Source organism: Mycteria americana, chromosome 2 (assembly GCF_035582795.1).
Source record: "Mycteria americana isolate JAX WOST 10 ecotype Jacksonville Zoo and Gardens chromosome 2, USCA_MyAme_1.0, whole genome shotgun sequence".
NCBI lineage: Eukaryota > Metazoa > Chordata > Aves > Ciconiiformes > Ciconiidae > Mycteria > Mycteria americana.
The window spans coordinates 28,778,016-28,805,542 of NC_134366.1; the positions used below are offsets into that span (position 1 = coordinate 28,778,016).

Sequence of the window (27,527 nt, forward strand, 5' to 3'; positions counted from 1 at the left end):
GCACCTTGCCCCAGCCGGCCAGGCTGCTAGCCCGCCCGGCCCCGCGCAGCTCCCGGGGAGCTCGGTCGAGGCCAGGCAGCTACCCCCGTGGGCTCCTGCCCCCGCAGCTCCGCGCCCCACTCGTGACTGCTGCCTGCTCCTTTTCGGAGGCACTTCAGTGCGAGGTGACTAGGAGATGCGGGGTGTCCGCCCCCGCCTTTTCATGAGTCTCCCACCCTGGAGATGAGCACCCCACTGCTCCGGTGCATCCAGAGCTACCGATTCAGGTCTGATGTCCCCAGAAGGAGGCCGGTAACGGAGCTCGGCTGCACGGAAGCCGGAGCCGGGGAGGGCCGGTGCCCGGCAGTGCGGGCTCCCGGCGGGCTGGGATCTCCCGGCCGCCCCGGCACCCCCCGCCCCGCCGCCAGAGCGCGGGCCCTGGGCCTGCCTGCCCCTCGGAGAAGAAATACCCCTACAGCTGCCGCCTCTGCCAGGGCACGGCTGGGGCCCCTATTGCCCCCCCGCCCCCTTTGCCCTCCGCCCCCCGGTGCGGGTACCGGGAGGGGGGGCAGGACGGCGGGGCGACGGGGCGTGGGGCAGCCCCGTCGGGCAGGCAGGGGAGCCGTGCCGCGCCGTGCCATGCCGTGCCGTGCCCAGCCGTGCCGAGCCGTGCCGTGCCATGCCGTGCCATGCCAAGCCGTGCCAAGTCGTGCCGAGCCGTGCCGCGCAGCCCGGCCCCGCCACCCGCCGTGCCCCGGCCCCGCCGCGCTCCCCCTCCCCGCAGGCGAGGATCCTTCGTGCCAGAGGCCACGGGGAAAAGGGGGGTGGGGGGAGAAAAAGAAAAGAAAACAATAAATATTGACAAGCAGCGTGACTCTTTGCAGCCGAGTCATTAACATCGACCAATCACCGGCAGCTCCATACCGAGAGATTTGCCTAATTAAATTGGGGAAAATCATCGGTATGAGGCTGGATGGAGTCAACTGTCCTGACGGCAGACGAGGACGCCTGAGCACGGCGGGGAAGAGCAGCGCCGGGTGCCCAGCGCTCCCCTCCCGCCGGCGCCCACCGACGCCTCGGCGGGGGCTCCCGCAGCCCCGCGGCCCCGCCGCTCCCCCCGGCCCGCAGCCGGGGCCGCCGCCGGCCCCGCGGGTGCGACACCCGCTCGCCCCACCGCGGTTCGTCCGCCGGCTAGGCTGAGCCAGGGATGCACATGCAACTCGGCTTGCTGCCTGTCGAAGGGAGCAGCTCCTGCAGACTCCCCCTGCCTTCTCTTCTCCTTTTTGTTCCACGTTGCCTGACTCGGACGCCTTATTCCCTTCGCTAAGGCGGCGTCTAGGTATTATTTCAAACCGGTCTCCCCTCCTGCCCAACTTTCTCCCGTTCCCGCGTTAGCATCCATTATGCGGCAGGAATTATTTCGAAATAAGAAAGCAACGTGTTGCAAACACTCCCCAGCCCATTTTCTGACACCTTTTGTTATGCATGCTCTTGCTGTTGGAGAAAATGCTAGTATGTGCACCTGCGAAAAAACGCCTTCGTGATGTTAACAGCAAGCTGGAGGGTATAAAGCAATAAACCTGCCAAACGTACCTGTTCCTATTGAGTACATTACCTACACCTATGAATAAAGGCTCCCAGTAGGAATTCTTTCCCTTCTCTTCCCCTTTCTCTATATTTTTATTCATTGTAGATTTGTAAACGCCTGGATCGGGTTACCCTTTCGCGTGTTAAAGTGGAACTCTTGTTAAAGCAGGAGAACAAGGCAAGACACCACTGCATTCAGAGTTACTGAACCGGCACCAAGGGCTCAAGAAGTGAAACAACGGTGAGAGGGTGGGTAAGGGGGCATAAAACATCCCAGCCGCCCAGGAAAAAATATCCCCCACACCTCCCTCAAATAAGCCAGCTGAACTGTAAGCGCCGGGAGACGGTGGGTTCTGTCCTGCCACCGGCCGGGCGTCGCTTCGCGTCCCCCTTCCCCTTCCCCCCCACCCCACCCCACGGACGGCGCGGTGTGCAAGCAGGGGGCTCGCAGAGCTAGTGACCGGGCTGTGGAAAAGCAAAACCCCAAAATAAATTAAGAAAAGGAAAGGGGGGGGGAGGGGGAATCCCAGAGTGAAACATACCCCCCCTCTAAATATTCCCAAAAGCGACGCGTTAAGAAAAAAAACCTGCAAAGTCTAGAAACCAATCCTTAGGCAATGCCGCTGTGAGAGGCAGTGTCGGGACCTGTGCTGGGTCTGGGGATGTCTCTGGGCTGTGCCGGGTTTTGCAAGCGGCGGCTGCCGATGCCGGTGTTGGTTTTCAAAGCCCGAAGCCTCCAGCCCGTTTCCCTCTAGAGCAACTTTGGGATTTCTCTCGGCTTAGCGAGTTCCGCCGGGTCCTTCCTACCTCAGTCCTCTCCGGTGGGGTCTGCCTCTGGAGATCATGCTTAGCTGGACGCCAGGAGATTTAAGCGAGGGAAAGGGGGAAAAAAAGAGAGAGGGAGTGAGAGAGAGAGAGGGGAGAGAGAGGAGAGGGGAGAGAGAGAGATCCTCCGCCGTGCTGGATCAAACTTAATGTCTTTCCCCAGTCCATCTTTGAAAGAGAAGTGGTAATACCACCTGGATGTTCGGATATAAATCCCCTTGCAAATAATAAATGGATTAATAATAACAAGGTATGAAGTTCTTTTTATAGAAAAAAGGGGAGAATTGAAACTAAATGCGGCAGTTAGACAACCATTTTGATAAGAGGATAATTGAGGCGACACTGGTGTATAATTAGAGGATAATTTATGCTATATCCACTTTTATTCCACCTCCCAAAATAAACCCAGTCCATAATCATTACAGGCAAATTGTTCTGAATTTTATAGCAGCAATTTGAACAAAGTACTGCAGTTAATCATGGGAGATTTTTGTGTATTCCTGATTAGAAGTCTAATTGCCTCCTTCCAGAAAGTAAAAATAACTGTAAAACGACTCTATTTTTATCATTAACAATGTTGACAATAAAATAAAATCAACTGGAATTGTAATCTAAAGACAAATTTAGGGCGCAGGCACTTTTTTTTTTTTTTTTCCTCGGGTCGTTTATATCCTTAATCAAGCTTTTTGCCAAAACCGCCAACCGCACCTAGCCATTTGCATATATTTGAAAGCGATTACGGGAGCTGCTGCCGCCGCCGCTGCTGCTTTCAGCGGGGGAAAATGCGCTGCGCGCTGCTTCGCCGCAACGAAAATACCGCGCAAGAGGGGGGTGGTGGTGGTGTGTGGGGTGGAGTGGGTCGTGAAGTGTGGGGATGCGTGATTTTGGGGGGGGAGGGTGAGGAGGGGGGTGCAGGCTCTCCCCTTTTCCCCACCCGCGCGCGGGGCGCGGAGCGCGCAAAGCGCGCTCCGCGCCCCGCGCGCGGGTGGGGAAAAAGGGGGGGGGGGGGAAGGGGGGCGGGCAGCGCGCGCGCTGCCGGCGCGGCGGGGCGGTGACGTCAGGGGGTTGAGTGACCAATGAGGGAGGCGCTGCCCTCCGGAGACGAACCATTCGACTTGTGCGCGTCCCTGCCCTTCAAGTCGAAGCGCCGGAGCCCCAACTTTCCCGGCTCCCACCTTAAAACCCACCCCACACCCCCCCCCCAAACGCCCGGCCTCTTCTCCCTCCCTCCATCCCCCCCCCCCCCCCCAAAAAAAAAACAACCCACCCCACGCGCCGGGGGGATGAAGGAAAAGAGCGGCGCAAAAAAGCGCCGGGAGTAGCCCGCCCTCCCCCTCCACACACCCCGCACACCGCCCTCCCCTTCCTCCCCTCCCTCAGTGAACGAGGCCCCTCGCACAACGGCTCCTTGGAGAGGAGGGGGGGGGGAAGGAAAAAAAAAAAAAAGGCGGAAAAGAAAAAAAAAAAGGGGAAAAAAAAAAAAAAGAAAAGAAATTAAATTAAATCACCGCCGCCTCTCCAGCGGTGCCGCGGCGGGTAAGGGGAGCGGCGGTGGCTGGGCAGAGAGGAGGCAGAGCGCGGGGGGCGAGCCGGGGAGCGCCGCGCTCTCCCTCCCAAACTTTGATGATGACCATGACTACGATGGCTGACGGGCTGGACGCGCAAGACTCCTCCAAATCCGCCTTCATGGAGTTCGGGCAGCAGCAGCCGCCGCCGCCGCAGCCGCCGCCGCCGCCCCACTCCCAGCAGAGCTCGCCGGCCATGGCCGGCGCCCACTACCCGCTGCACTGCCTGCACTCCGCCGCCGGCTCGCACCCGCACCACCAGCATCACCACCACAGCTCGCCCTACTCCGGCAGCGCCGGCTCCTACAACCACCGCTCGCTGGCCGCCTACCCCTACGTGAGCCACTCGCAGCACAGCCCTTACCTCCAGTCCTACCACAACAGCAGCGCGGCCAGCCAGACGCGGGCGGACGACGCAGGTGAGCCGGCACCGCTTCCCTAACCCGCTGCCAGCTTCTCCCCCCCTCTCTCCCTCCTTCCCTCCCTCCCTCCCTCCCTCCCTCCCCGGGCCTCTCCCCGGCCACCCCCGGGCGGCTGCATAACGACCCCCGCCGTGCCCCCCGCTCCTGCCGAGGGAGACGCCGGCCCTGGGGTGCGCGGGGCGGCGGGGAGAGAAGGGGGGCCCGCTCGTTCCCGCCGCCCCTCCGCGGGCCTACCGCTCCGGCACCCGGCGGCGGGGCCGCCGCGCTCCCCCCCGCCGGCGGCGGCTGCCGGCCGTACCGCGGCGCTGGGCACCGGCGCCTCCCCGCTCGCCCCGCGGCTGCGGGCAGGGGGCTGCGCTCGGCGCTCCTTTGTTACGGCGGGACCGGCTTTAGGCGGAATTCCTGCTAACACCTGAGGAGTGAAAGTTTCCAGGCGAGCGGGTCGCATTCCGCTCGGGGGCCGTCTGATTTATGTATTTTTTTGCAGGGAGCCGCTCATTTGTACGTGTTCATCCGGAGGGGCACGGCGGGGGGGCGGGGGGGGGAAGGCATTGTTACAAGTCTCGGACTGGTGATTCACTGACCACCAAACCGGCGACGCGAAGTCAATTAGCTGGGTAAAACCTGGATGGCCCAGGAACCAGGCGTCCCTGCACGAAGCCAGCACTGCGCTTTATTTTAATATTTTTTTTAATATCCCCCCCCCCTCCCCGGGGAAAAGCAGCGTGCCCACTGTGCCCGGACAGTTGTTTTTTCTCCCTGTAGCTCCCACGCAGCAGCGTGGGTCGCGGCGTGCCTTGGAGGAGCCGGAGCCCGCGTGTACGCGGTGGCATTGACCCGGCGTCGGGGACAGGCTGCTGGGCGCTTAGGAGCCGTGGCAGCCGAAAAGCCCGCGTTAAATAGCTTGAGGAGGGTGATGTTTCAGCTGTGGTGTTTTGCTTGCAGATCAGCAAAAAACCACAGTGATTGAAAACGGTGAGATCAGATTCAATGGAAAAGGGAAAAAGATTCGGAAGCCTCGAACCATTTACTCTAGCCTACAACTCCAGGCTTTAAATCATCGCTTTCAGCAGACTCAGTACCTGGCACTTCCAGAGAGAGCTGAACTGGCAGCTTCATTAGGACTTACCCAGACACAGGTAATTACTGGGAATCCCAAATCACTGACATCCTGCGCGAGCAATAAAGGCCAAGCAAAGTACCATGCTCCCGAGACGTTTTGGCCTCTGTACGGGAACGGTAGAAAAGGTAACGCACACGGTCCCCCATCTATACGTGACAGAACTTATATCTCATGCACGACAGAGAGACCGGTCTGCCGCAGAAGGAGCTGAATGCGCCCTTCCCTCAGCCGTCTGGCGAGCAAACGCTCCCCTCTGAAGCCACACATAACACTTTAAAATTGCCTGTATTTTCGGATAATTCCAGCACCGAGATGCAATTGCCCAGCTGTGAAAAGGAGAACAAAGCAAAGGCGAGGAATCGCTGGGCCTGAGGTAGAGCTAAACGCAAAGCAAAGCTGCCTCGTAGCAACCTATAGGTAGAGAGGAAGCAAGAACGCGTTAGGAAATACCTGTAAAATCAATAGTTAATTCACCCTGGATGACTAACGCAAATGCAGTGGTTACCCTTGGGCAAAATGTACGAAAGGTGATAACAGATCTGAAGATCAAAGACAGCCGTGTACAAAATTATAGCAGGTTAAGCCATAGTTAAGTGTGGTTGGAGTAGCTGTGCCATTCTGCTAATTTAAGCTTGAAAGACACATGAGGCATTACAGGCTTCCCGGGCTGGGTTTTGCGGAGAAGAGCGTGGATAGATGGGATCAATTCGGGTAAAATGTAATCATGTGAATTTATGAGCTTAACAAATAACTTCAGGATTTTATCATTGTCATTGATAACAGTCGCTTCCAGCCAGCGATTTTTAAATACTCAGCAAACATTAATCACGGGAATAGACCTGATGGTTTTACAAATGGGATTTCAGTATCCTTAGCATGCACGCTCTGTCTTCCTTTGCTGTCTCGCTTTCTCTCTCGCACGCATAGATTTCGGGGCCCGATCCTGAGCATGCAGCTAGACAAGCACCCCTGCTTATGCCCTAACATTGCATCTGCAAAGGTTGCAAGGTCAAATACACATGTGGGAGTTGTGTTCTTTGTCTCACTTTTAAGGAATACGTGTGTATATATCTCTTACATATATGTAATGTCTATAATAATCCTGATCTGCCAGAGTGGGCCCGATCCTCGCACACCTCATCGAGTGCAGGCTCTCTCCTCGGGAGTTCTGCCGCATTAGGAGCAGGATGAGACCCAAAGCGATCTGGACAGCCAATTGCTCGCCGAGAAAAGAGAATTTTCCTTGCTTTAAAAACATCTTTTAAAATAAAGCCACAATCCTTGTTCCGTTGTGCCTCCTCCCCCGTCACATCAGCAAGGACCGCTTAAGCGTGCATGTTTTCGGATGCGCGATTTCTTTGTGAGATGCCCTTTGTCTATTGGCTCCTGTCTCCTAGCACAAAATCATATGATTGCCCGTGTTTGACAACAGTTTGCCCAAATGATCAAATGACCTCCAAAATTCTGAATGAGGCGTTAAAGCAGGAGAGCTCAGAGCATGTGCTCCGTTTCAGCTCCATCAGTCTGGCCTGCCCAGGGAAAATAACGTTCCAGGTTAAAACCTGCATCCCGCTCACTTTCCAGCTCCGCTCTGCCTCTCCTATTCTCTCCAGCTGCACCCAGAGCAGCTGTAGCTACCCCTCCTTCCCCTCTCCCCATCCCCAGCTCCACACCCCACCGGCGTGGGCTCTCAAGACCTTCTCTAGAGCAAACCCACGGCCCCCGGGGTCTCCCCTGCCATGCCCTGGGTGCTGACGGCAGCTTAATATCTACTGCGTTTTGGTTTACAGGTGAAGATCTGGTTTCAGAACAAGCGCTCCAAATTCAAGAAGCTGCTGAAGCAGGGCAGCAACCCCCACGAGAGCGACCCTCTGCCCGGCTCCGCCGCCCTCTCCCCTCGCTCTCCGGCTCTGCCTCCGGTCTGGGACGTTTCAGCTTCTGCCAAGGGAGTCAATATGCCTCCCAACAGCTACATGCCTGGCTATTCTCACTGGTATTCTTCTCCACATCAAGACACAATGCAGAGACCACAAATGATGTGAATGGTCCAAGAGAAATAATCTCCCAAGAACGCCTCGTCTCGACATGGCAAGAAGTTCCCCTGCTTTGCCAAGCCGTGCCAGCTAACAGGCTCTGTGTGAACTTGTAGATGCGGCAAAGAGACAGAGTGGCTTTATTTTATTTTATTTTTTTTAAGTAACCTCAGCGATTGATCTTGAACAGAAAGACACAATTTCCATTCTGGCGCACAGAAGACACTTCTCTTTAGGATATTTTCCTTTGGACTCCAAGGCACCAGCCTCTTTCTCTGTGGAGTATACGTCAAAACAAACTTTTTACAGACTTTGCCCACAAGAAGAACCTGAATCTACCATGGCAGCCGTTTTTACTTGTTTAATGAGCTAAAGACATTACATGATGAAAGAGAGACTCGTCAAAGCTCCTTCATTTTTATTCACCGAATCTGGACTGGGGAAAAAAATTAAGAGAGGAGAAGGGATTAAAAAAAAAAAGAAAAGAAGAAGAAGAAGAAGAAGAGGGGAAAAAAGGAGAACTGGTTGAAAAACGAAAATATACTGTAAGATTAGAACATTACCACGAAGCAAAACCTGCATGCTTTCTCAAAATGCAATGGGCTGCGGCTCGGAAGAAACCACCGTCGCTCCCGCGAAGAGCCCCCTCACCCGCACCCGCAGACACCCGCACACACCGCAGACACCCTCAGACACCCGCAGACACCGCAGACACCCGCACACAGCCGGACAGACTCCCGGAGACGAGCAGGAAAGGCAGAGCGAGGGCTCCGCGGCAGCCCCCGCCGCCGCGCCCGGGGAGGAAGGCTCCGCGCTGCCTGACGGCAGTCTCACCCGCCGAGCGAGAGGGACCTTTCCCCCGAGCAACCTTTCTGTATATATTGTTGAATTTTAGTTGTATATATACTTTGTATGTTTTTGTCTTCTTTCATATATAGAGTAAAAGCCACAAAACGCCCGCCTGGCTCCTATTTCTCTCCGCTTTAGCGGATCCCCACCTCCCCCGACCTGCCCCCCGAGTCCAGCCCGGGCAGCTGGACGCTGTCCCCCCGCTTGCCTGCAGTCACAGACACGGCTACCTCAACACACATCTGCGAGCAAAGACAGAAAAGATGGGCGGGGGGGTGAGCTGGTGGTTTGGTTAGTTTTAAGGCTACGACCAAGACGGGAGATACCGAGACCGCAAAGATAAGCCCAGAAGAAGTTGCTAACCACCCGGCCATTTCTGCTGCGATTTCACTGCTCCGCTGCTCGGCTGAGCTGAGCCTTCTCGCCGAGGCAAAGCTCAGAGCCCTGCCTTTCTTCCCAAAGGTTGGAGACTCCGAATTATTAAGAAAGGAGGCGCCCTCCTTTGTTTTTAAAGAGCAGACAATGCAAGCTGAGGAATGTTTTGCAAAGCCCTGAGAGGTGCCCGGGCACAAGACACGCTGTCCAGCCAGCTCCAGCCTCACCAGCTTGTGGAAAGCACAGCAACTACTGACAATGAAAAGCCCTTTCCTCATCCAAGCTGGGTGCCCCATACTGCGAGAATTAATGGCTAGAGACCTGGGCATCCTTCAAATTATGAACCTTGAAACCACTGAGCCATTTATCAGAAGTCAATAGAGATCCTCAGAGTGCTCCATATAATGACAGCTACATACAGTCGTGCAAAAGGACAGTCACTATAATTAGACACAAAGCAAAGACTACTTACCAATATACCAGTTTTTTGGGGGGTGTTTTTTTGTTTTTTTTTGAGCAACTTCCACGCTCAGTCAGTCTTCAGAGTGGTTTAAAACCGATCAGTCTTGTCATTTTCTACCATTCGTATTGTTACATTAGGAAAAATGTTTTCTTTTCTTTTTTTCCCCTTCCCACTGTGAAACTTTGGGTTCAGAGCTCCCCAGGATCAATTCTGAACAAAGCCTCCAGCTGCAGTGCCATCCAATTTGAAGCAGACATTGGGGACAATTTAAGGTTTTTATCCACAAGAAGGTTTTTTTCCATTCTCTTAAATGCAGCCATAATTAGAGTAATTTTTCATGTAGCCCGCTGATTACAGCGTTTTTACCGTCAAAGATAATTACCTGTAATTTTCTTCCACTTTTAATACTAAAAAGCCATCTTTATTTAGATTCAGGAACAGGAAAGGCGAAACAAAAGAGGAAAATTATTCTGTTATTCATACACAAATTGCAGAGACGTAGGGCCTAAAATTGAAAATTAACCAAAATTATAATGCTGAAAAGAATGGAAGAGGCTTCAGAAGTACAGCTGGTAGTGGGGCTCACTGAATTATTCAAATGGCACTGGAGAGAAAGCTACCATACATTTAAACCAACAGCATTTCTGCGTGCCTGTGTGAGTGTGTGCATCCTCCAGAAACCCCTGCTCTGCACCCCCGAGCTGGCCCCTGTGCGGGCTCACCCTCGCCCCCGCAGGAGGGCGGCGGGTGCCCAGGTGAGCGAGCCCCGCAGCCCGGGGAGCCCGGCCCGGCCCGGCCCGGCCGAGCCCAGCCCGGCGGGTCCCGGCCCCACGGCCCCCGCAGCCGCCTTAACCCTTTCGCTGCAGCCCCCGAGTGGGGACGGCAGCGGGCGGTCCCCCCCCGCTGGCGGGCCCGGGGGGGCGGGAGAGGGGGGCTCGCTGCTTCCCGTGGGCTTTCGGGGGGCTGCTCCTCGCCTGCACGCCTCGCCGGTGCCAGCGTGGGTGCCCGCGCGGAAAGCCTCTCGGCGCGTCGTGCCCTCCGCCCCCACGAGTGATTTCTCAGAGAGGCTTAAATAAAGCCCGGACGACCAGCAAGCAGGCAAACAAATAAATGGTAATGATAAAAAAAGCCCCGTGGCTCAGCCGGGCGGGAGAAGGCGAGAGAGGCAGGCCTTCCCGGGGGCAGGGAGGGGGCGAACGGCAGCGGCGGCAGCGCCGGCTCCCACTCGCGCGGCTGCCGCCCCGGGAGACTCTCGTGAAACAGCGTCATCTATGGATGGAGCGGCGCAGCTCCCCACGCCAGCCGCCCAACCTGCCGCCGCCGGGCTGCCAGCGCCGGCTCCGCCACCGCTTGCCCGCCCGCCCGGCCGCCGCCGGGCTCCGCCGCCCCGGGGCCGCCGGGACGGGCGCGGCGGAGAGCCGCGGAAAGGCGCGCTGCCGCCGCCCCGCTGCGGGGCCGGGCGGCCGGGGCCGGCCCCGGGGCTCGCACGGTTTCTCCGCCGGCCGCCCGGCCCCGCGCCGCCCCTCCGGCCGCCCGGCGGGCCCCCCGCCGCCCCCCGCCCCCGGCGGCAGCGGGAGGGAAAGGGGGCGCGGAGCTGCCGGGGTCCGGGCCGGTGAGGGAAACCGCCGGCGCAGGAGCGACCGCGGAAGCGGGGGAACGGGCGAGGACGGAGCGTGCCTCGAAGGGGAAGGCGCGAAGCAGCCGCGAACCGACCCCGAACCCCAGCGAGCCCCGAAACTTACCCCCTGTGAAAATCTGCTAAGCAAGGATCGGGGTCTAGAAACCTATACTGAACAGAAGCAGTGGAGAATATTTTTCTGAGTCTCAGGGCAGAAGCTCTTTCTCTATATTCTTGGTTGAGTGAGCACATCCAGGTGTGAAATTGTTTGCACACCCCAGCACCTCTTATATTGCCAGCAAAATTAGCTGTTATTACTGTCACTGTTTAGTGATGGTTAGCTTGATAAAAAAAAACTGCTGTAATCAAGACCTGGCGCATCTTTGCAAATTACAGATAATTGTAAACGTCCAGATTATGATAATAGCATCCTAATCCAGCCTGCAATATAATTATTACAGAGTGTTACATCTGAAACTGTCCAGTAGGGCTAATTCAGCCATTATTTAGACCCTATTTTTGCACTGCAAATGGGTTGCTGAGTTGAAAATGTACGATTGTAATTTCACGGGGCACTCAATGAGTAATGGTATAGGGAGAGAAAAATACAAAAGTGAAATGTGAACAGTAGCGATCAAATCAAACTCTGAAGGACAAAAGACTGTTTGATTCATAGGGAATGAGAAGAGCGGGAATTAAGAAAATAGCAAATCAGTGGTCTGCAGCGTTACGTGTCCAACTCCCGACGAGCGGAGCCTGATGTGCAGGCAGGGGCTGAAGCTTCGGGCTCCCGCCTGCATCAGTCCGCCTCTCGGCTCGCCTCTTCCCGGCACTCTCTCCTCGGCACCCGAAGGATCCCCGGGCTCCCCACCCACCCCCAAAAGCGGGCTCGCCCTTGTCGTGTGCCTCCTCTCAGGTGACTGAACGTCACTGTCGGGCGAGAAGCCTCGGGAGCCTCGTAACCGGGCGGGGGAGAGCGCGGGGTGCGGGTGCGGGGTGCGGGACGCCGGGGCCGGGCACCCTCCGCGGGAGGCTGCGGAGCCCGCGGCCTTTTGCGCTCCCGCGCACCCGCTGGACCAGTCGTCAGGGGTCCTCAAGGAAATTATCACAGAACCGACTCAATTGTAATTAATTAACAGAAAGAGCCCGGCTAACAGGACTACCTGCAGCTAGCGAGGTTAACTCATTGGGCTGGTTCGCTTGCGACTCCTGATTAGCTTTTATTAACCCTGGACACGAAATACACGAGCCCGCTTCATTGTAAATGGGCCAAATCATCACGGCGCGGTCGCTGCCCCGCCGGCAGGTACGGGCAGGGCCCGGATGCGGGGGGCAGCGCCCGGGGCTGCCCTGTGGCAGGGGGGTGCCGGCCCCGGCCCTCGCTGGCCTCCCCCCCCTGCAGCCGCTCCTGGCAGCCCGCAGCCTTCCTCTGCGCGCTTTTCTCCACGGGAATTAATAAAAATAACGCGAAGAAAGGGAAAGGAAAGCTCAGTGGATACCGCGAGGTGAAAGCCCTATAAAACGCGTTATACGGTGCATATTGAGGAGACCGTAAAGATTTCCCGGGATGGAGGGCCAGCTCCGCAGTCAGGCAGACGATGCCGCTGCAGAGCATGCAGCCAAGTCAGGACCCGGCCTCGCCAGGCTGAGGTTTAGGCAACCTCTCCGGGACTGCCGAGGGGCAGGCAGCAGCGGGCGGAGAGCGAGGAGCCATCTCCAGGCTCCTGCTTGCCAAGTGCTGAATCAGTCGCAGCTTCTGGCCGGGCCCGGCTCCCCGGGCCCTCACCTAAGGGAAAATAGGGAGGCGAGGGGGCCTGGGAGTTTTTCCCGCGGCCTTGAAGTCGTGTCCGTGGAAGGTGTTCAGACAGACACGCCGGGCGTGGGTGCCTGTCGGGAATTTATCGGGTCTGTATTCCTGGCAGATAAACCATTGCTTATCCTCCCAAATCGCACGTAAATAGACGCACCGCCGAACAAAGAGCAGAAACATTTAACGGGTGTAACACAGATTCTCCCTAAAAAAAGAGAGAGAAAGGGAGGCTTAATGTAAACTACGAGGTTCCTATTTTCACGGCTCTTGTCTGACCTATAAAACAGGTTATTGCGTTACTGCAGGCAACCGCTCAGATGCCTGAAAGCAAGAAGAGGGGCTTCTCCACCCCCCCCCCCCACCCCGACTTCCCTGAAGCAATAGCTCTCCTTTCCGTAATCCACAACCGAACCACCTAAAGCCTGTCAGTCGCAAAATTGCGTGGTAGAAATCTTTAATCGATGCCACATGTGCGGTGCACGTTGGGGATACAGCGCTGCCGGCGGCGGAGCGGGCAGCGCCCGGAGGCCCGGGCAGGCAGCGCGCGCCGCGGGGGAACGGGGCGGTGGGGGAGGCCGAGGGGGGCGAGAGAAGCGCCCGGCGAGCGGGCTGCCGTGAGGCGGTGACAGGCTGGAGGGGGTGGGTTTTTTCCCCAGGGAGGAGGGGGAGGGAAACCGAGCCGCTCGGCGAGGAGGCAGCGCTCCCCGGAGGGAGGCTCTTCCCCGCCGAGCGGTGCGGAGGTGCCCGGGCGGGGAGCAGCGGGGTCTCTCTGGGGGGCCGGGGAAAGATGTTCCCCCGGAGTCCGTAGGTGGGGGTGGCGGGCGGTCAGCTGTGTGTGTCTGGGTGTGGGTGGTGTGGGTGTGCGCCCCATCCGGGGGCGAGGGCAGTGGAGAGGGGGCTGGATCTGCTGTGCGTGGGAGAGCCCCAGGGGTGCAGGCAGTGTCAGGAGCTCTCGATCTGGGGCAGCTGGGGCTGCAGGCTGCTCTGTGTGTGTGTCTGTGTGTCTGTGTCTGTGTGTCTGTGTGTGTGTCAGGCCCTGTGGCTCAGCCCTGGAGCCGCTCGGCACCCACAGGAATGTGGCTCCTCTCGGCTCCCCGAGCTGCCCCGGCTCCACATGGAAGTGGCCGCCAGGAAAAGAGAAGGGAGGGGAAGAGAGAGGGGGGAAAAAAAAGCCCCGAGCCAGCAATCCGCCGAGCCCAAACCCAGCGTCAGACAAAGGACAGTTCATCCCATCCCTTTCCCGGGGAGGCAAGGGGGAGGCCCGGACAAGGCAGGCTCCCTCCGGCCGCCGCCGGAGCCCCGGGGCTGCGCCCGGGCGGGGAGAAGGCGCCGGGTTGTGCCTGCCTGTGTGTACGGGGACGGGGGGGTCAGGAGCACCCCCCTCGGCCCGGGGCTCTCGCGAAGGGGCGGGCGGCTGTAGACCCCGGGTGTGCATTGGGGCCGGGGCCACAGCGACGGGGTGCCCGGCGAGGGGCATCTCCTAACCGGGCCTGGCTACCCTCTCCCGGGAAGGTGTGCCAGGCTCTCCCCGAGCTGCCCAACACCACCCCGAGCTGGGAGGAGGAGAAATTAAGCAGAGAGAGGGACCGGCATGGAAACCGAGCCGAGCCGACTCGGCCGGCTGGGAGCGGGGAGCGGTGCCAGAGCCCAGGCTGGCCGGGCACCGCCGGCAGTGTGAATTCCCATCCCTGCCCGGCATCCTGCCTCCGGCATCCCGCCTCCCCGGAGCTGTTCCTGCGCTGTCCGCCCGAGCCCTCCCGGCCCCGCAGGTTTCCGTAACCAAACAGCCCCGCGGCAGCTCCTCAAAGAAAAGGGTGGGTGGACCGACCTGGGAAATAGACTTCCACCTCTTGTGTCCAAGCCTTTCTGCAAAGGGAAGGGACCTCGGGGAGGAAAGAATCTCTTACTGCAGGTTGAAAAGAAATATTAATGCTTGTCTAGAGGGAAACGAGGAAAAGAACGGAAGAAAACGAAAAGGTCGGGCTTTTTTTTTGCACAGGGTGGAAGTTAGCAGCAGAGACAAAGCCGAGCTTTTCAGCAGCCCCAGAGTCGGGGAAAGTCCCTGAAACCTTACGAGTGAAATGAGCAGGAGCCGGTCCCCAGAGCCGCTGAGAGGACGCGGGGAGCGGCGGGGCACCGGCGGCAGGGCGGCCCGCTACCCGGCAGCGCCCGCCCGGCAGCGGGCAAGGGTGGGCAACCGGCGGCGGCCCCCGCCGCCCTGTCTCCGGCACCCACGCACCCCTCCCCGGCGTGCAGGCAGCAGCTTCACCGAACAAACTGGTCTATTGTACTGCAAGCCATCTACCAGCCCCCAAACCTGTTACAAAACAGCAACCCCGGGCTTCTTTCTTTGGGGAGAAAACACGCACACACACACGCACTCATACTCACGCACACGCGCAAAACATGGCAGGCAGGAGCGGAGGGAGAAGACAGGAGGGGGAGGGCGGCGGGGAGGAAGACTAGAGACAGGTAAGTGAGCCCCAGGGCAGGAGCGTGCCTTTTCAGGCCTCCTCTCCCGGCCCTGCCAGCGCTCTCCCCGCCATCCTCGGGTGACAGGGGGTAATTTTTTATCTCGGGGATCCTTCCAGCGACGCCTTTGTCACATTCATTGCTGCCGCCTTACCCCGCACGGCCGTGTGAATTCCCAGCGCGGGTCCCCGCTCTCCCCCCCCCCACAACGGCCGGGAAGAGGGGGGGCCCCGCGGGAGCGTGTGCCGCCGTGGGGGCCCCGCGGGCCGGCTGCTGCCGGGGAAAACCCGGGGTTTCTGCTGGGAGAGGGGCCCACGCTCCGTGCGTGCCGCCACGCTGGTGCTCCGCGCCCGTGGGCAGCGCTCCGGCCCCCTCGCTGCAGCCGTGCCCCTATCCCCGCCCCGGCGCACCGGGGAGCGGCAGCGACGGCTCCGCCGCCCGGCTTTTGCCCTGGATGGTGGAGATAGAGATAAAAACCCCAAAGTACCTCCGCAAAGTCCCTCCTTCAGCCGGAGCCGCCGCAGGCTTTTACCAGGAGCAAGGGGAGCGGGGCCCTCATTTTATCCTTTTCTCATATTTAGTGGCTCCCTTTGACGGAAACGTAATTTGTATAATTAGCCGAGCGCACACGGGCGACTGATGGGCTGTGGAGTGTGCAGCTCTCGACGCTAATTGCTCTCAGGAAAGGATTCAGGGCGGCTTAAGGCGAGAGATTTGCTTTCTAGCGTTAGGATGGGGAGCTTTGCCTTCAGCTTAGATCACTGTGCGGTAAGGTGTCCGCGGTCCTGCAGAAGCCCCTTTTCCGGCAGGGACGGAGCATGGCCGCCCCTCGGCTCGCCTGTGGGGACCTGCAAGGGTCAGATCCTGCCAACACGCCCGGGCTGCGGTGGCATGGCACGGCACGGCGACCGAATGTGAGCGCCCAGGATCGGGCCCCTCAAAAATCCCTCTTTCCTCGCTCGCTCTCCGCAAGCAAATTGGCATTATTATTTTTTTCCCTCTTATTCGTAGGAGAAGGGGTAATTTGGAAACGTTTCTCGTGGTCGAAATAATTTTATTTTATTCAGAATATACAGTTTAATTCCTCTATCTACAATTATTTACAGGGTTAAAATAACATTGAAAAAAAGTCTCTGGAAAAGTTGAGGTCATAGATTTCAAGGCACCATTGATAGTGTCCACAGCTGAGCCAAAAAATGTCCGTATTGTATAAAAAAGGGTTTCCTTTGAAATGCAATAAGTTACATGCACAAGCTTTACACATTTTAATCTTTTTGTTTGTTTCTTTTCCCTTTTAAAAATCCCCCATATGCATTCCTTTCGTTATTATTCCTTAACAGTAAAACACAGGAGTCCAAGGAACAACCAAAAAAAAACCAAGAAAAAAGGGTCAGACTCTAATAAATTGTCCCAGAGGCCAGCGCTAACGGGTGCTGTAGGGAGCCGTGGGGTTGGAGGTGGGAGTTGATGGAGTTGGCAGCAGGGTACCAGGAAGCGGAGCTCTCCAGGTAGCTGGATGCAGGGGACGGGTTGGAGTTTGGAGGGTGAGCGTGTGCGTGGGCATGGTGGCTGAGGGAGCGGGACGAGCCCTGAGGTTCCCAAACCGCAGGTGACTGTGGAGAGTTGCAGGCCATGGGGTCGCTGGAGCTGGGGCTGTGCTCCGGAGGCATCTCCCCGTTCTTCATGATCTTCTTGATCTTGGATCTTTTATTCTGAAACCAAATTTTCACCTGGGAGGAGAGGAGAGGGGAGGAAAGAGGGAGGGGGGAGGGAAACCGACACCATTAATGCCTGCCTGGCAAGCGGGAGCTCCGCGGCTGCGAGGGACCCGCTCCCCGTCGCCCTCCCGGCCCCTCCGGGGGCCCGATCCGGCCCTTCCCGCCGCGCCGGGAGGGGACCCAGAACTCTGCGGCCCGCTGGGCCGAGCTGGGCCGTTTCGTGCCGTGCCGGACCGGACCGGGCCAGGCCGAGCCGAGCCGAGCCGAGCCGAGCCGAGCCGAGCCGAGCCAAGCGCGGTACCTGTGTCTGCGTGAGCCCCAGGGAGGCGGCCAGCTCGGCCCGCTCGGGCAAGGCGAGGTACTGGGTCTTCTGAAACCTCCTCTGCAACGCCGCCAGCTGAAAGCTGGAATAAATAGTCCGGGGTTTGCGCACTTTCTTTGGTTTGCCGTTCACCATCCTCACCTCGGGCTCCGCCACCTCCTTCTCTGCACGGGCGCAAGGGCGGGAGAGAGACACAGACGCAGACGTTAAGGCGCGGGACCCGGCTCCGCTCCGCTCCGCGCCGCGCAGCCCGCGCCCCCGGCGGCGGCGTCCCGCCCGCGGGCCGGGCCGGGCTGGGCAGGGCAGGGCAGCGGCGCCGGCCCGACGGGGCCCCGCGGCTCCCCCCGGGGCTCCCGCCGCCGGGCGGCGGCCCCGCGCACCCTCCGCCAGCTCCCCGCGGCGAGGCGGGGGGGGGCCCGCTCCCTCCGCGCCGGGCCTGGGCCACCCCCGGCCCTCCTCCGCCTCCCGCGACCGCCCCGGGCATCCTCCGCGGAGGGCGGCGGCGCCGGGCGCGCAGCGCTGCGCGGACGCGGGCGGGAGCGCGGGGCATGCGCGCCCGCCGCGGGAATTGGGAGGATTACTGGTGCCCTGCTGGGAAGAGGCCGGCCCGGAGCGGAGACCTACCCAGGGCACCGACCGCTGCCCCCGCACGCCCGCGCCTTCCCCCCGCCGCCGCCGGCGTGTCCCCAAGCGCCGCCGCGGCCGCGCTCGTCCCAGCCAAGCCCCAGCCGCTTGGCTTGGCTACGGGGTTGCTTTTTTTGTTCCCCCCCGTTCCCTTCTTTTTTTTTTTTTTTTTTTTTTCCCCCCCACAGCAACTTACAAAGAAGTAAATGGAAAGCGCTAAAAACGCGGCGCTTTCTGGTAAAAAGCCCTCCCGGCTTCGCAGCCCCGCCACGGCTGGGCTCCCCCTCCCAGTCTCCTCCCCCGCCCCTCCAGCACAGGGGGAAGGAAACTTTCTTTGCAGCCGCGAACCTGAGTTTGAGACACGCAACAAGACTCGGCTATTTTTCCCCCTCTTCCTGCCGGGGAAGGAGGAGGGAGGCAGCCGTGGGGGCCCGGGGCAGCTGACCGACGTTTGCTTCTTTAAGGCACTAGTCCTAGGATTTGTGTTCTAGATTGTGCGGGCTGCTCAGGAAAACCAGACCCAGCTTTCCTCTTTTTTTTTTTTTAACTTTCTTTAATTCTCCCCCCCCCCTTTCTTATTTTTTAAATTTATTTCTCCCTGTGGCTCAGGGAAAGCTGCATCCCCGCGGTCCACGGAGCAGGGCTCTGCCGGGCCGCGCTCTCCCAGCCTCCCCACGGCCGCGGAGGCTCCCGCACGCCCCCGGCCCCGGCTCTCACCTGGCTGGCTGGCGGAGCTCTGTACGCGGTTGTAAGCCCCGCCGTACTGGTGGTAGGGGCTGGCGTAGCTGTAGTCAGCATAGGCTTTGGCAGGATAGTTCCCAGCAGATCCGTTCATGCCGTGGTACTGATACTGGTAGGGGTTGAGCGCTTTGCCGTAGGAAGCCGAGGTAGGCGAGCAGTAGCCGTGCGGGGCTCCCCCCGCCGGGCTGTAGTAGTCGGAATCCGTAGCCGAGGACTCGGGTAAAGTGGGAGATTCCTGGGACGGGTGGTGCATGGCTGCGGCCGTCTGGAAAGGAGCCTGGAAGTCGCCGGATCTGATGTTGGGGACCCTTCTGTCAAATACTCCTGTCATAGCTCGGAGCCGGCGGCTGGCTGGGGCTGGCTGCTGGGGCTGCTCGGGTCTAAGCAGACATGTCTGGGGGAGGAGGCTGCGGCGCTGTGTCTGTCTCCGGCAGACTGCTGGCTGGGGCGCAGCATAGGCTTGGTTAAATCCTTAATTGCGCTCTTACGCACAGCAGGGTGGATCGGGTTCCATTGGCCAGAGCAATCGGGAGCAGCGACACCCTAACTCGTCCAACTAGTTTAGCACAACAAAGCTTCGGCTTAAAAAAAAGAAGGAAAAAAAAAGGGGGGGAAAAAACCCGTCCCATTCAAGCTCTCCTAAAGTGAATACCAACAGCGATCTCCGAGCCGGAGCGTGGCGATCGGGAGGTTTCCGGCTCCCCCCCGCAGCCGGCGCGGGGGCTCGGCCGGCGCCGCCGCCCCGCGGGCGCGCAGCCCGGTGCCCCCGCGCCTGCAGCCCCCGCGCCCCGGGGAAGGCCGCGGCCACGCCGCTCGGAGCCGCCGGCGGTCCCTCTCGGCTGCGCTGACGGCTTGGGAGCAACGCACCGGGCGCTCCCGCTTCCCGACGCGGTTTCTGATCCGGTGGCGATAACCGTCAGCGTCGGACGGGGCTCGTTTCGCTCGGGTTGTCCTCCCGCTCCGGGGGACGCCGTCCGGGACCTCCGCGTTGAAGAAAGTAAATCACATTACCCCCCCCCCCCCCCAAAATCTTGAATTTTTGTTACATCATTTCCTGCGTCGAAGACCCTAGCAGGGCCCGGAGCCAGGCGGGACTCTCCCGGCAGGACGCCCTGCCGTGGGGGTGTGGGGGAGCTGCTGGGGGCACTGGTGGCACCGTACGGCCTAGGGACACCCACCCCGCGGCTTTCGCGGACGGCGACCTGGCTGTGGCACGACGCCCGCGGGCGGAGAGCCCCCGGCAGCGCCGGCGCCCCTCCAGGTGCGCCCGCGGCCGCTCGGCCCCACGCGTGGCCGCCCCTCACCGCCTCCTGGCGATGCTCACCGCCTGGTCCGGCTCCGGCCCAGGCTCAGATGCCCGCCACGAGGGGAGCTCAACTCCGCGTGGGCAGGACCCCAGCGAGGCCGTCGCGGGGCTTCTCCACTCGGAGGCCGTCGCAATGGCCCACTTCCCGGGTGACAGCCCCCCAGAAGTGGCTGGCGCTGTGCGGGGGTGTCCCCCCCCCGCAGCACCCCGACCAGCAGCACCCTCCTTCGCCAGCACGCGGTTTTCCGCGCCCGTCTGAGCACCCAGGTCCCAAGCGCTGGGCTCCGCGGCCGGGCCGGGGCGAGCCACGGGCTGGTGATGCCCGTCCCTGGTAATTTCACAGCAGCGTTGCAAAAAAATGGATCAGATTTTACTAGACACTAAGGAAAACAAATAAAAGGCTGTTTTCAGTGACCTGGAGTTGTAGATTTTTCTGAAGTTGTTTACTCTCCAGATTTAGCCTGTTTGCTCACCGAAGATCGCCTAGCCAGCTGGGTAACACTTGTAACACAACCATGCATGTTGTACTTGAACTTATTGTTTGCTTTGGAAATGTCCGCAGCTCATATAAAATCACATTAAACAAATCCCTAAGCATTTCATTATATGAATCACTTACTTAAATCCGCTGGAAATATCTCTCCCCCCCTGTATTTTTTTCTAAAGAGAGGAACCGGAGAGGGATGCATGTTTACGACTGGGAAGGGGGGGAGTAAGTTTATTAAAGCTCCACATTTGCATCCAGTTGGAAGGGATGGCGGAGATTTTAAGCAGATGAAGAGGGTGAGAAAGTGGGGGGGGAAGCCCCTTTGTGTCATAAATTCCAGGGCACTGCACTTCAACACGTCCGGGCAGGAAGGTGCCGTCTGAAGGGAGAAGACGGGAGAGGACCTGGGCGCTGGTATCGCACCCAGCCCCGGCAGCGTCCGCAGCCGCGGCGGGTCCCGGCCAAGCCGTCCTGACGAGCTGTTTGTGCAGCTCACCGGGGAAATCGGGATCGGTTTCCTGCAGCAGAGAAAGTTTGCTCTCGTTTTATTCAGAGGCAAGGCAGGGAAAGGGGGAAAAAAAGTTTCGATATTAAAAGGGAAAAAAAAGAGACAGAAATGCACCAGATACAACCGCAAAACCCCCAAGCCGGTTTTTTTTGAAGGCATCCGCAGCCGTTGCCGTCCGTGCGAGGATTACCGAGCCGAGGGCATACAAATCCGCCTGTTTGCGGGTTTCCTGCCCCCCGTCCCTCCCAGCCCGAACCCGATTTTCTTGACTTTCTGCTGTTTTTTCCCCCAGCGGTTTTTATTTAACACATCCGGTGGGGAGCGAGCGTTTCAGAGGGAGCCGGAGTCTGTTTTCTATTTCACAATACGCTCATTGTTTACCGGCACATGCCCGCCGCGCCGCCGCAGCGGCTGCCGGGGCCCCCGCGCCCAGCCGCGGCCCCTTCGGGCCCGAGCCCCGCTAAGCGCGGAGGGGGCCCGGCGCTCGCCGCCGGTACCGGCGCGCAGGGCGCGGGGCCGCCGCGGCCGCGGACACGTCGGAGGCGCGCGGCGGCCGTGCCCGTGACAAGAGCGCCACGGCGTGGCCGCGCGGGGCGCAGCGCCGCCGCGCTACCTGCGCGCGCCCGCCCCCCCGCCGCCGCCGCCGCCGCCGCCGCCGCCCCCGCCGGGGCCAGACTGAGCGGCGGCGGCGGCCGCGGAGCCGGGCGGGCCCGCCAGCGCTGTCCCCGCAGGGCACGGGGACCGGGGCGCGGGAGCCGCCGGGTCGGCGGCCGCGGCCGGACAACGCGGCGATTGTTCCCGGCCGGCCGCGCCGGGGAGCTACCGCGGGGGCCGCGCTGGGGCCCCCCAACCGAGCCCCACGGCGGGACGGGCGCGCTGTGCGCCGGCCGGTGCCCGCCGGCCGCCCCGCCCTGCCCCGGTCCTGGCTCGGGAGCGTCCCCGCGGGCCGAAGCCTCCGCGCTAGGCCCGCCTGGAGACCGGGGGGGATTTGCAGAGGGTTCTCCGTCCTCCCGCGCTCGGCAGTGCTTTGTTTCCAGCCAACGAGCGAAATATTTCGGATGAAGCCTCTCAGACTTTTGGATGAAATCTTGCAATTGTTCAGAGAAAATCTTTCACTTTCTGGATAAAATATTCTCGTTTGGGCACCGAGTTTTTGCTGGAAACTCCATTTCCATGGAAATTGCTGGCAAAGAATGAAAGGAATTTTTTCCCCTTCTTAAAAAAAAACCCAAACAGCCCTCCACAGTGGAAACATGGATTAACTCTTGTTTTACAGCATCAGACAATGGCGATGAGGTTGGAGGCGATGAGGTTGGAGGAGGCTGAAAGGAGGTTGTAGCGAGGTGGGGGTCGGTCTCTTCTCCCAAGTAACAAGTGATAGGACGAGAGGAAATGGCCTCAAGTTGTGCCAGGGGAGGTTTAGACTGGATATTAGGAAATTTTACTTCACCGAAAGGGTTGTCAAGCATTGGAACAGGCTGCCCAGGGAAGTGGTTGAGTCACCGTCCCTGGAGGTATTTAAAGGACGTTTGGATGAGGTGCTTAGGGACGTGGTATAGTGGTGGTCTTGGTAGTGTTAGGCTTACGGTTGGACTCGATGATCTTAAAGGTCTTTTCCAACCTATACGATTCGGTGATTCTGTGATACCCAAACAACTTTGACAACTGAGGGCTTTCCTGGCGCTCCGGTGCATCGTCTTAGGCTTAGGACTTGTTTACCTAGGGGAGTATTTTCAGAATGAAGAGGCAAAGGGTCTGAAAGTCCTTGTATTCTCACCTAGTGCTGGGCAAAGAAAAATTGCATCTGCTTCAAAGTGAAAATCTTGTCACATTCAGTATGGGCAAAAGCTAGCGGGAATCCAGTGGAGAGGGCTACCGAACTACCCGGAAGGATGTTCACAGAGCAGTGATAGAAGGGAAAAATGCAGGAAAGGATTTTGGAAAAAAACAATTGGGAGCAGGGGAGGAGAAATAAACCCAACAGAAAACCCAGCGAAAGAGTCTAGGACTTTTTGCTCAGATTTCTGTAGCTTTCTGCAGAGCCTCTGGCTCCAGGTACAGCCGGTTCAGGGAGAGGAAAACGGGCATTTCTCCACCTAGGCATAACACGCTCTGCTTTGGAGAATTTACGTCCCTCCGAAAGAAAAGGAGGTTTTGTGTTCCTGTGAAGGTCACCATTCGCGTTGATGGAAGGATGCACGTGTGACCTTGGGATCGAAGCCTCTCTGGTCTCTCAAGCACTGGGGTTGTTTTTGCCCTCCATCCTGAAATGTTCACTAGGCTCCGGTCATCTCCCGCCCTGGAACAGCCTTTTCTCTTCCAGTTGCTTGTGCGGGCCCAGGAAACACCGGGCCTCTAGTTAACGAAGCGAACCTGTCACTTCGGCATTTCCATGGCTGATGGACTCACTGCCGGTTTGGCTGCAGCCTGGGCTCCGCTGGCCTCGCTCGTCTGGCCTGTAAATTGCACTGCGCATAAAAACCATGACGTACAATGTTAAGAATTAGAATTTGCCTTTTAGGGCAAATTGTGGCTGTCTCTTTTACTTGCTAAAGAGCTGACATGAGCAGCTTACATTTACACCTATTTCCCCCAAATTGCACCAACACGACTGAAGGGAGGAGCCAGGGCTCCCTGTTGGCATTACCTGTAGCAGGCTGAGCCAAATGTGTGGGACAATATGATGTTAAGAGGCACCTGGAGATGCAAGACTCCTGTCTGGAGCCCCCCTTCCCTCCTCTCTTGGGGTGCGCCTGCCAGGGTCACTGAGGGGTTGCTTAGATGTTTCTTGATGCACCGCAACCTTCCCAAGGCAGGGCATTGCCTGGCAATCACAGTCCAGCCATGGGCTGCCCCTCCAGAATGGGAAATACTTTACAAACTCACCCATTCTCTTCCCTTTTGGAGTTCCATCCACATGAGGCAGACAGGGGACTCCCATTGTTCTTCGATTCAAGGGCTCAGCACAGATGTAATCCATCTTTAGAAGACCTGCTCTGAGCTGGGCAGGATGTTCAAGAAAAAGCACGTCCCAGGGTTTTTTCCCATTTCCAGCCCATGTGCTCCCATTGTGGTGTAACACCGACCTCTTTCTGAGGTCATGGAGGCCAGCAGAGAAGTGTCATCAGAAAACCCAACTTCTCCCAACTGAGTTGTTCTTCTACCTGTCTTCTCCCTGGGCATTGTTATTCCAGGAGCTGTGGGTACTTCGACTGATGTGAGGCCCGGTGGTTTCCAAGGAAGACAAGACACAAACCAGATGGAGCCATCTTCAGATCAACACTTCTGGTCAGCAGCGAGAACTACAGGAGCGTGGCTCCCTGCGCAGTTGCCTGAGGTTTCCACAACAGACGTTTGACATGGACCTGGAGCTGCATAGTCAAAACTGCTGCTGGAGGTGCTGCTCTGACGCAGAGCATGAGCCAGCACCGCCGGAGAGCTGGCTGTAAAAGCTCTCTTTGCCAGAAACACTCCCGAGAAAATATTTGCACCAGCTGCCCTTGCTGCCTGGCTGTGGTGCCGGGGGCGGGGGGTTGCTGCAGAGGTCTGGCACGGCAGTCGGAGCGGTGGTGGTGCTGGCACGCAGGGAAGGGCCTCCGACCAAGAGCAGAGGAGGAAAGGACCTTGGCCGTGGTGGCAGGAGGGGCAGGAGGGAACGACTTCAGGAAATCCAGCGTCCTGGATGAGTGGGCAGCTGGGTTGGATGGCTGTAATGATCTTTTCAGGTCTTAAAATTTATTACTGTAGCTTTTAGCTCTGAGTAGCCAAAGGCAGTTGTTCCTCAAGGAAGAGGGCTGATTCATCTTCAGTACGGCAGTTCACCGCTTATTCTCTCCTGCCTGTCACATCTCCTTCAGCCGTAACTCACTTCTCAGCCTCTCAGATAGGAGCAGGGTCGCTGCCTCTCTGCGGGACTTCAGATGTGAGATAAATCCCTTTGCATCCCAATGCTGCAGGAATGCTTTCCCAGATCTCTGACGTCCCTGTTAAAAGATGACTGGTCAAAGAATTTGAGGTGTAGCTCTTCAGGCCCTTTGGTGTGTTTTCAGCGGAGCAGGGGAGGGCAGGGCAGGACTGCTGGTGGAGGGGCTCGGGGAAGCCTGCCCGGTGGGGGCCCTCAGGCAATGTGGATTTTCCCCTACAAACCTCGGGAATTAAGCTTGCAATTTTCCTTTTGCTCTTTTAATAATGACCTAATATGTTGTTATCCTACAGAGGTCAGCCAAACTTTTATACTTTAGACCTTGAAGGTTTTGTGGATGATGGCAGCATTAGGACCAGCTCTCCAAAACTCCTGTTTAGCTGATGCTAAGTTTAGTGCGAGGTTAGCATGCCTGTGCAATCAGCTCAAATCAGGCAATGTTAAACCATACAAATCGATGCAGAAATGAAACACAGCAATTAGGCTGCTCGAGCAGTGAATACGAGAAGTGACATTCAACAAGGGGCCAGGACACCTTGCAGGTTAAAGATCAAAATAGCGAAAGCACATCTCTTGTCATATGGTTATGTCCTTATTACTTATGTTACATGGTCTGTCTGGCCTCGCCTATTACGTTTATCAATATGTACTTACTGACACTACACACCGCAGTAGATAATATCTGTAAAATGACTTAATAACTTGCATCTGTCATAAAACCCACGTCATGTTCAGTTCCTCAGTTATAGCTTAGCCTTATTATTATTATTTTTAAAATAAGTATATGCTAGACTTTCCCCATGACTGCAATTCCAGGACTATATTATTTTATTTCATTTTCTGCCTTAGCTTTTATGTCCTTCACTAAAATGTACGCTGCCATAATCCAGACTTGGTCTCCTAAAAGTTTCCTATGCAGCTATCACGGTTTAGCCCCAGTCAGCAACCAAACACCGCACAGCCGCTCGTTCACCCTCCCCCCCGTGGGATGCGGGAGAGAATCTGAAGAGCAAAAGTAAGAAAACTTGTGGGTTGAGATAAGAACAGTTTAATAATTGAAATAAAATAAAATAAAAATAAAAATAATAATAAATTGTAATGAAAAGGAAAACAATGAGAGAGAGAGGAACAAAACCCAAGAAAAAAACAAGTGATACAGCTGCTCACCACCCACTGACCGATGCCCAGCCGGTCCCCGAGCAGCGATCGCTGCCCCCCAGCCAACTCCCCCCAGTTTCTATACTGAGCCTGACGCCATATGGTATGGAATAGCCCTTTGGGCAGTTGGGGTCAGCTGTCCTGTCCCAGCTTCTTGTGCCCCTGGCAGAGCACGGGAAGCTGAAAAGTCCTTGACCAGTGTAAGCACTGCTTAACAACAACTAAACCATCAGTGTGTTATCAACAATATTCTCATCCTAAATCCAAACCGCAGCACTATGCCAGCTACTAGGAAGAAAATTAACTCCATCCCAGCCAAAACCAGCACAGCAGCACAGGGGAACCTTCTCGTCCTTCATCTTTCGCGAATCAGCCTGCAGCTGCGAGCAGCCCTGCAGGGAAGCTGGATGTCACTGGCTGCGTTGTCAGTGCTGTCTCTTCAAGGGGCTCTGTAAGGTCACCGTCATATTCATAAGCGTAGAGGAAAAGACTTTTCCTCTTTTTCTTGTCTCCATGTTTGAATTACATCTTTGTCCTCAAGAGGCCCTGCTGCAAGAAGCATCAAGATGCTCTGCTTTAAGATTCATTTTACATTCCTGTGAAGATCTTAATTTATTGGAAAAATGGAGGTTATTTTCTTCTTCAGCTCAGATTTCTTCATCACGTTCTCTAGTCAGTGACTGAAAAATAGCTCTTGGGGCTGTATCATCGGTGCATCTGTGAGCCTGCTAGTTCTTTTATTATTAGGAAAATGCCTTGGTTTGGGAATGAGAAATAAAGTGTTTTTCTGATTTTGAGGCAGGCACGTATTTTGAGGTAAAGTACCACCTGGGTGAATACCTACAGAAAGAAAAGAATTTTCATTAAAGATATTTAGCTGAAAATACATTTGGATTAGAAATAAGGCATGTTTTATCTTTCTTTCTTTCTTCTTCTTTCAAAAAGGGTAAATTAACCTTTGGAAAAAACCCCAAAGGGTTATGTTGGCTTCTGCATGACTTGCACTTTTTCATGAAGATGCCTCCCTTTCCATGTGAGATCTTTGGATCAAGCAGAGGATGAACGAATGATGCAGACATGACAAATTAGGTTGTATGGCTTGTGCTGTGTGGGAAATCAGAGCGAATGATTGCTGTGGTCCCTTCTGGCCTTCAAATCTGTATATTTTCAGTAAACTTTTTGTCAGTTTCATAAAAAATTCCACTTTTTTTCTCACGTGCCGCCAAATAAAGTCCTCATGGTTAATGTGCCATCACCCTGATTTCAGAATCCCTTTTTGTTAGAAATGGTGGGCGCATGACGATGCCTGGATTTGGGCTTGGGACTTTTCATCACTTGAAGGACCAGCAGTTAACCCTAGAGCTCTTTACAGCAAGGTGTGCATGGCTGCCTCTTCCTTTTCCCTGATCACCATGGGGAACCCACCTGATACAAACCACCAACATGATCCAGGTCCTGCTAAAACCAATAGAAAGGGTCCCCGTTGGCTTCAGTGAGGGTAGATGGATGTTTTGTGTGCCCACACTCCCTCTCCTGGTTCCATACCTGGAGCCACAGAGCTGTAGCTTCTGCCTTAGCTTACCCATTTCGGTACCCATGCTTTAGAGGCTCTCACCTGCC

The 27,527-nt window shown here is 57.3% G+C and overlaps 2 protein-coding genes across 2 annotated transcripts; one reads left to right on the top strand and one right to left on the bottom strand.

The window, feature by feature from the left end:
- Positions 1-4,014: 4,014 nt before the first annotated feature.
- Positions 4,015-7,543, top strand: DLX6 (distal-less homeobox 6). The gene is made up of 3 exons (XM_075495533.1): positions 4,015-4,375; positions 5,324-5,517; positions 7,292-7,543. The coding sequence occupies exons 1-3, from the start codon at positions 4,015-4,017 to the stop codon at positions 7,541-7,543; spliced, it is 807 nt and encodes a 268-aa protein (XP_075351648.1).
- Positions 7,544-16,200: 8,657 nt separating this feature from the next.
- DLX5 (distal-less homeobox 5) lies at positions 16,201-19,042 on the bottom strand. The gene is made up of 3 exons (XM_075495534.1): positions 18,503-19,042; positions 17,141-17,325; positions 16,201-16,851 (listed from the first exon to the last, which is right to left on the bottom strand). The coding sequence occupies exons 1-3, from the start codon at positions 18,855-18,857 to the stop codon at positions 16,519-16,521; spliced, it is 873 nt and encodes a 290-aa protein (XP_075351649.1). The 5' UTR covers positions 18,858-19,042; the 3' UTR covers positions 16,201-16,518.
- Positions 19,043-27,527: the final 8,485 nt, after the last annotated feature.

Excerpts from the sequence above, each read along its gene's own strand:
- DLX5 (XM_075495534.1), bottom strand. The coding sequence starts at position 18,857 with ATGACAGGAGTATTTGACAGAAGGGTCCCCAACATCAGATCCGGCGAC. Across the intron at positions 17,326-18,502 it reads GAGCTCCGCCAGCCAGCCAG|AGAAGGAGGTGGCGGAGCCC; the intron begins GTGAGAGCCGGG and ends GCGCCCGTGCAG. Across the intron at positions 16,852-17,140 it reads TGGGGCTCACGCAGACACAG|GTGAAAATTTGGTTTCAGAA; the intron begins GTACCGCGCTTG and ends CTCTCCTCCCAG.
- DLX6 (XM_075495533.1), top strand. The coding sequence starts at position 4,015 with ATGATGACCATGACTACGATGGCTGACGGGCTGGACGCGCAAGACTCC. Across the intron at positions 4,376-5,323 it reads GACGCGGGCGGACGACGCAG|ATCAGCAAAAAACCACAGTG; the intron begins GTGAGCCGGCAC and ends TTTTGCTTGCAG. Across the intron at positions 5,518-7,291 it reads TAGGACTTACCCAGACACAG|GTGAAGATCTGGTTTCAGAA; the intron begins GTAATTACTGGG and ends TTTGGTTTACAG.